This window comes from Bactrocera latifrons, unplaced genomic scaffold, assembly GCF_001853355.1.
Source record: "Bactrocera latifrons isolate USDA-ARS-PBARC rearing strain unplaced genomic scaffold, ASM185335v1 scaffold_13, whole genome shotgun sequence".
Classification (NCBI taxonomy): Eukaryota; Metazoa; Arthropoda; class Insecta; order Diptera; family Tephritidae; genus Bactrocera; species Bactrocera latifrons.
The window spans coordinates 2,114,287-2,121,946 of NW_017534741.1; the positions used below are offsets into that span (position 1 = coordinate 2,114,287).

The 7,660-nt window shown below is 37.3% G+C and overlaps 1 protein-coding gene across 1 annotated transcript; it reads right to left on the reverse strand.

Annotated features, from left to right (window-relative positions):
• Positions 1-1,032: 1,032 nt before the first annotated feature.
• Positions 1,033-2,399, reverse strand: LOC108978947 (larval cuticle protein LCP-30). Its single transcript, XM_018949468.1, has 3 exons — positions 2,294-2,399; positions 1,664-2,220; positions 1,033-1,439 (listed from the first exon to the last, which is right to left on the reverse strand). Exons 1-3 carry the CDS (start codon positions 2,309-2,311, stop codon positions 1,199-1,201), a joined length of 816 nt encoding a protein of 271 aa, XP_018805013.1. The 5' UTR covers positions 2,312-2,399; the 3' UTR covers positions 1,033-1,198.
• Positions 2,400-7,660: the final 5,261 nt, after the last annotated feature.

A 7,660-nucleotide genomic window follows, 5' to 3' on the forward strand; every position in this document is an offset into this window, starting at 1 on the left:
GATGAAATATAATTGATATTAAGGGATAATCTTTCTCTTATATTGGCGTATCTATATGTCAAAAATGGGTTGAATCGGACCAATACTTCCTTTAGCCTCCATATACCAAATGTGAAGAGGTTCGAACTTTCGGGTGACTTTATACCATATATCAGCCAATATGTGAGTTATCTCAATAAAGAAAAGAAGATTGCGAATTTTACTCATATAAGTGTATCTTTTTGCGAAAAATTGTATAAATGTATAAAAACTTGAAATAGCCCCCATATAAAAATATAAAAATTTTCTAACATCAGGCTGACTTTACTTTAAATGATTGGTAATGGTATGTGAAGTATTTTAATGAATCTTAGGGAACAATTTATTAGTATGTGGCACGTTGGCATGTGGTATTGGTAAAACAGATAAGATCAGGTCGATACTACTCCAACTCAAATATATTATAGCATATAATGATTTTCGTTTTTCTTTCGCCAGTGCTTGGATTTCGATCCTTTGGTTGATATTTTAAATTGTAAGGTATTTCCCTGGCTTTGATTTCTGCAAGTACAAAATGTTCGGTAGCACCCGAACTTAGCCCTTTCTTACTTGTTTAAATCTCCTCTCTTGAGTTCTTCAACGAGGTATGCCTAAGGGGCATAAGTACGTTACAATTATCGCAGATTTAGTGGTGTTAATATCCTTACTAGACAGCATGAGCAACTGGATACCTATTACTACCATATATGAGTTCCCAGCCATAGGAAGACATATGATAACGAATTCAACATGATCTTACAAATAAATATATTCAGTGATGCTACCAGGTAGTACGAAACCATAATAGCAAACAGCTCGAATGTCACTCAGCTGTGGATCAAACTGACGGTACTCAGGCAAAGTTCTGCAAAAGGAATCGATTGATTTTATATGAGGAAAGGAGGGGTGTTATATAAGGATTTGCTGTTAGTTATTACTTTAAAATATGTTCCACACTCTCGAGTAGATGTTAGGACTGCTCTGTTGCCGATTTAGAAACAAGTATACTATACATATTTTGATATTTCTCCGAAAGTGCATATAAGTTTATTTCAAGAAGTAGTCGTATCATTTTACCAACACTGTCGAAATATACGTATTTAATTTAAAATTCATCGAGATTCATTGATGAAAACACACTTCGATTTAATGACTTTAATATAAATAGAATTTGATGTATTTAATTCTTGGCGTTCGCTTCCAAGTATGCCAACAGTTTGGCAACGTATGGTGGTGGCGTAGGTATATGCGCACCACGCGCCACGAAACCATTATCGTCGGCCACATAATCGACACGGTAGAGCACACCATCATCGCCGGTGTACTCGTAGAAGCCCGTCGAACGTAAACCTTCCTTTTCCGGAGCTAATTGTTCTATGCGGCCACTTTCCTCCGCCAAAATGCCATTCTCTGTTTCATAACTGGAAAAAATTAAATTTGCAATTAATTCAAAGCATACTTTCCGGCTGAGGTGTGATGTGATGGAAATACTGTTAATAAACCGTGGAGTAAATGTAACAGCATGCTGTTAACTACAGTACTTGCTACGCTGTTAATTTGCATTAACAATGTTAGAATTTTGTTATAAAGTTTTTCAGGGATGCATGTTTTCATCACTTATTAATGTTGCACTGAGTGCACTTACATATATTGATATCCGTCCTTCTCCTCCTTATCGAAAAGCTGCAGAATGCGCCAACCACCACCACCCTCGCCCGTTCCGCTGCCCTTTGGTAGTGCTGGTGTAACCGCCGTGGTTTTTGGTGTCGGTCTGCGAGTTGTTGTTGTTCGCGCTGGAAAAGTCGCGCGATTACCAGCTGAGCCAGCGGAACCCAGTGCATTACCGCCCGCACGTAATCGCCCAGCGCCACCAAACGTACCGGACGCACCGGCGCCGCCGCCGCCAGGTCCAAACCGGTCCTTATCGCCTTCATATTGCCCACCGGCGCGATCGTCATGCACATAGGGCACATCCTGGTGCACATACCGTCCATCATTACCACCGCGATAGCGTCCATCGCTTGCGCCCCGATAACGCCCATCATTACTCGGACGATAACGTCCGTCACCAATGACCGTAGGACGGATACGTGTTGTACGTGGGCGCTGATAATAAGGCAGCGTGGGCGTGGGACGATAGCGTCCATCGTTCTGTGCGCTCGCAATAGCGATGAGCGCCATTACACCGACCAAGCCGACTAGCTGTGTGGAAGAATCAACCGTGGTAATCCTGTTTATGTGCGTTGTAATCCTCGCATGAGATGTGCGTACTTACCGTTACTTTCGACCACATGATGAGTTCTCACGCGTTAAATAAATGATGAAATGAAATTGAAAATCAGTTGATGTTGCTTTTATAGACGCACCGCCAATTTAGCGGCCGGTTGCGTTTCTGAGCGAGGCATCGCTGTTCGCCAGTTAACGGAAACGTGGGTAAATGGAACGATTGCTGAAATCTCGTTTAAGTGAACGCATTTACTTGCAACAATAAAGTGTTACATTTTACGATGTTGATATTGATGTTGATGGTGCACCAGTGTTGATGAGCTGAAAAGATGCGCAAACGAAAATTACGAAACTCATTCTAGGCCTTAGGTACGATATTGAAGAGTGCGTTACTTCTCACACTGACCATTTATTGTATGTGTATGTAAAGTAACCGTTATTATATATATGTAAATATGTATCCTACATATTCGAATATGTATAGTTGTCTGTGAAAAGCGGTCGCATCAAAATGACGCATGGTATTTAATATGAATAACTTAATGTTTAAACTCTTATATAAGGCAATGCCACTAATGAGTTGAATGATAAAAACTGTACAATGAATACGAAATTGTGGTACATCAAATAATAATGGTGCCGCAACTAGTCTAGTATGTCGATACAATTTTCTGATTCGGATGGACGAGTTGATTCAGTTCAGTTTCTACGGACTTTTCGCGATGACTTATCTTGCCCAAGACATATTAAGGCTGGGTTTGCTTAAGGGGTTAGGGGTAGTCAGAGGCACGAAAAAATTGCAATTTTCAAAATTCAAAATTAACAAGCTGGCGGCATCAGGAATTTTTTTTCTAAATTTTTACGAAAAAATCAACAGTTAATTAGTCTTAAAAAATCGAAATTTTTGAAAAAAAAAAACCTTCGATCATGCACGATTTTATTATGTATTCTAAAAGCTGTATAAATTCTATTAAAATCTACTGAGCGGTTTTCAAGCTACAGTTGTCACCATTTCAAAAAACATAGTTTTGAGAAAAACGCGTTTAAAGTTTCACACTAGCGCTTTGAAGTGCCCGAGCTCCCTTGGTTATTTGTCGAATAACTCAAAAACTAACTACCGGATCAACGTGAAATTTTTAGAATACATTTTTAAGATATTACGCTTAACGTAATTGAAAAAAAAAAAATTAATTTTTTAAAAATTCTGACTACCCCTAACCCCTTAAGCGGATAAAGTGGTTTCGACTGCCATCGTGCTGGCAACTAAATTAAAACTACGCAGTTGATTGTTAATAATATTAATTTAAGTTGATAACAAAGCCGAAAATATTAAGTTCTTTTATAAAATACTCGAGTGTGTGTTGAATCAAACCAAATTGTTTTTCGACATATAGTAGTAAGTTGAACATAATGATGATATAGCACTGAAAGTCAATGTGAATAAAAATGTGATGATTTCTACATTTTGTCAATATAAATTATGAGTAAAATAAAATGGTAAGACTTTATTCATAAGTTAAGAATTCTTAATTTATGCTTCTAAATCTATGTCGTCCCCTCAAAGTGATACCCCTTGGTCGAAATACACTTTTGCTAAAGTTTTTGCCAATCCAGCGCATCGAATCCCAGTACCATCTTCCGCCACAAATGGATTCTCCGGATCACTGTGGTTTACTATTCGACGCTTATAACCGTGATTCGTCAAACAATCATACACCTTCCAACAATCTGTGCCAATAATTGTTCCTGGCGCAACATGTTTCTTAATCAAGAGTATGAGCCTCTTCGTAGACCTGACATTTTCTGGACAAACCTCCAACGCTGCCATCTTCCACCCTCTCCAACACCCAGTGGCCTTACACCCTCCCGCTTGAAATGTGAATAACATATGTGTATGTAAGTAATTATCTGATATTGTATATTTGTAATCTGACCTTTATTTAATTTTATATCTATTGAATATTTTGGCTTCGCGGCAGTAGTTACGCCAGTCACATATGGTATGCGCTACATAATATAGCTTCCCTCACTATGCTATTCTTACGGACTTCCTCGTGCGACCAGGTATTTTGGCGTTTTCCAACCAAGTGTCCTACGATCGGGATATCGCCAAACGCGTACGACAAGATCCCTTGCGCATCTAAACTTACTGACGGTGCTATTTCCAATGACAGAGAGTACCATCGGCAGCCTATGTACTCTGCAAATTTTCTCATTCAAAACGAGCTCCTCTTCTTCACAAAAAGCTATGAAGCACTACAATTCTATTCTACAAGCCCTTAAGGTCGGACACCTTTAATTTGTTTGTTCTACGAACAGCGCCACGACTGTGCTTGCAGATTTAGCTATAATTTTAAAGGAGTATTAAAAAAGAATTTAACTATCATATTTGTTTAGTTTAACATACCTGATGAGTTAGAAGTAATTTTTTTTTTTGCAAAATAATTTAAAATATATCGCTTTCATACAACTCAATTTTACTTCAAGGAATTACTTGAATTTTATTTGCCAAATACAAAATGATTAGCAAAGAGACAAAAACGCAACAGTGCTTCAAAAGTAGCGCTGGTAATATCCGTTAGAGAACATTGCTGCTAGAGAGAATATTATATCCTTTATGCCATTGTTACTTCTTCGCATATGAATCCTTTTTGCGTGGGCGGCCTTCATCCGCGCTTAAATTTTTTATATTTTTTATTGGTTATCAATGATTGTGATTTCTGTATTTGGAGTACAATCTTTCTCTCTATTTTATTTCTGCTATTTTGTAAAATATACTAGTCTGGTAGCACTGATTATTTGACAGTTTGCAACTCATTTGTTATTCTTAAATAAACAGATTTTAACAATAAGTTATTTTTTGACTCTATTATATTAAAAAAATGTGTACAAAATATAAGTGAAAAAGTAATTTTATATCGAGAAAATACGTACTTCCAATAGTAGTCGTTTTCAACTTTCTTGCGTTAATAATATATGTATATATTTTTGATTGGGAGAATCTTCTCTATCCGACTATACCAATTTTATTCCTGATATTCTAAAGCCGACCCCATGTTTCCAACAAATAACATGACACTGTTTTCCAATGACTTCCATAATTACCACCTCTCATGCACTCCCAGCAATTCCGGTATTAGCTAAATCATCCTCTCTTATCGTTTGAAATACAAAGAAATCACTTTAATTATGAATAAAAACCTCGGAAAAATTTGTTTGGTAAAATTCCCAGAAAAAAGTCGTTGAATTATGAAAATTGGTCCATTCTATCATCTATCCTCACCAACGTCCAACGCCGTACCAGGGTACATCACGCTAACACCGTGCTTAACGGTTTTTGTGGAGCATTTTCAGTTATAACGGGTAATCGAAGTAAACGTACTTTTTTCATTCGCTTTTTTTGATGAATTACGCGTGAGTCTTGCCAAGCTTTGAGTTACTTTTGTTCAGTATTGCTAGGCACTTCATCGTGGAAAGACTGAACAATGTTTACAAACCGTTCAATTTTATTACGAAAATTCACGTTTGTAAGGAATGTGTTTCGAGCGCTTCGCTCAACTTATGGTGGATTATGTTCGCCCACTGAACGTTCCCAGAATTCATTATTGGATAATATTCCACCGAATAGACCACAACTTGAACCTTTTGCTGTAATTTCTCGCTGTCATTTCATTTAGAAAAAACAACGGTTTGGTGTGGTGTGTGGACCTGTGGAATCTTCGACCCATATTTCTTCAAAAATGATGCCGGTGAGAATGTAACCGTAAATGCGAGCGTTATCGCGCCATGATAGTAGACTATCTGATTGCTGAAATTGAAGCTTGTGACCTCGGCGGTTTTAAAAGGCGCAGTTGCCACACATCGCATCAATTAATGGACTTATTGAGAGAACACTTCGGTGAGCAGATAAAATCTAGTTTAAGGCCGGTTGATTAGCCACTAAGATGGATTATCTTAGCCGCAGTCAACATTTCGAGGAGACAATCTTCATAAAGATCCCCAATAAATTTAAGGTATCTATGTTTTTCTTTCAAATAGTAGGAAACCTCGAAATGGATCACTTTTTAATACCAAATAACCAAATCTATTTCGTTGTCCAATCAAATTTCGTTAGAATGCCATTGAAAAGTGTGTTATTTCTCTGTCTATGACTATATCATCATTTACTATTATTTAAAAATATCTAATTCGATTTACTAGAGTCTATAAACTAATAAATTTCGAGCACTAACTTCCAACAAAGCAGAAAAAGGCGATAGCTATCTCCTCTCAGTTTACTTCTCTAATCAATGGGGTATTGTGTATTCGATTTATTTCCCTTCATTTAATGAAAATATCTTAATAAGTTGGAAATTAAAAAAAATATACACATATTTCTCTTTAAAATTCAAACTTACAAAGACTGAATGCTTCACTTTATGCTAACATTCCTATTCCTAGCCGTTCGCTTTGAAATTTCTATTCACCTGAAAGACTATAAATTATGGAGCATAAATTTAGGGTGCCTACGTACAGTGCTGATCGGAATGTTGGCGAAGAGCAACTTTTTGCCATCAGTGCGTGACCAAAGTCAACTGGATCAGAATTTATTGGAAATACTTTAGTATTTGTAGTATCATTTACATAAGCACCCGTTCATTTGTTCATACCTAAGTACATATTTGATCTTATTTATTATGATTGCAATAATTATTTTCCTAACGGCATTTCTTAGTTCATCTTTCTAGTGTTTTGCATATTATATTTAGTATTTTAAATTATGCCAGGTCTAATAAAATACATTTCAAATCGAAGCTAAGTGAGGTATGTCTAGATTATTGGATGTAAATTACATACTAATACTTACGTAGGTTGCTTTTTATATTTCGGGATTTGGCAATCCTAGTGTTGTCATCTGGAATCTCGCAGTTTTAGCGTAAAGTTTGACATTTTTAATGTTATGTGTACTCAAAATATTTTAATACACGAGCGCTGGTTGTGTTGTTCACAGTAACTTAAAATATTTTTTTCGACCAAAAATGGAATTATAACTCGAGCATTTTGTTAGTGTGGGAAGATTGTAACACCCAGAAGGAAGGGTCGGACACCCTATAAAGTATATATGTACATATGTATATAAATGATCAGCTCATGTCGAGCTGAGTCGATTTAGCTATGTGGGTCCGTCCGTCCGTCTGTCCGTCCGTCTGCGTATGTACGAACTTCTTCTTCTTCTTGATTGGCGTAGTCACCGCTTACGCGATTATACCCGAGTTAACAACAGCGCGCCAGTCGTTTCTTCTTTTCGCTACGTGGCGCCAATTAGATATTCCAAGTGAAGCCAGGTCCCTTTCCACTTGGTCCTTCCAACGGAGTGGAGGTCTTCCTCTTCCTCTGCTTCCCCCGGCGGGTACTGCGTCGAATACTTTCAGAGCTG

Excerpts from the sequence above, each read along its gene's own strand:
- LOC108978947 (XM_018949468.1), bottom strand. Across the intron at positions 1,440-1,663 it reads AAGGACGGATATCAATATAT|TTATGAAACAGAGAATGGCA; the intron begins GTAAGTGCACTC and ends AATTTTTTCCAG.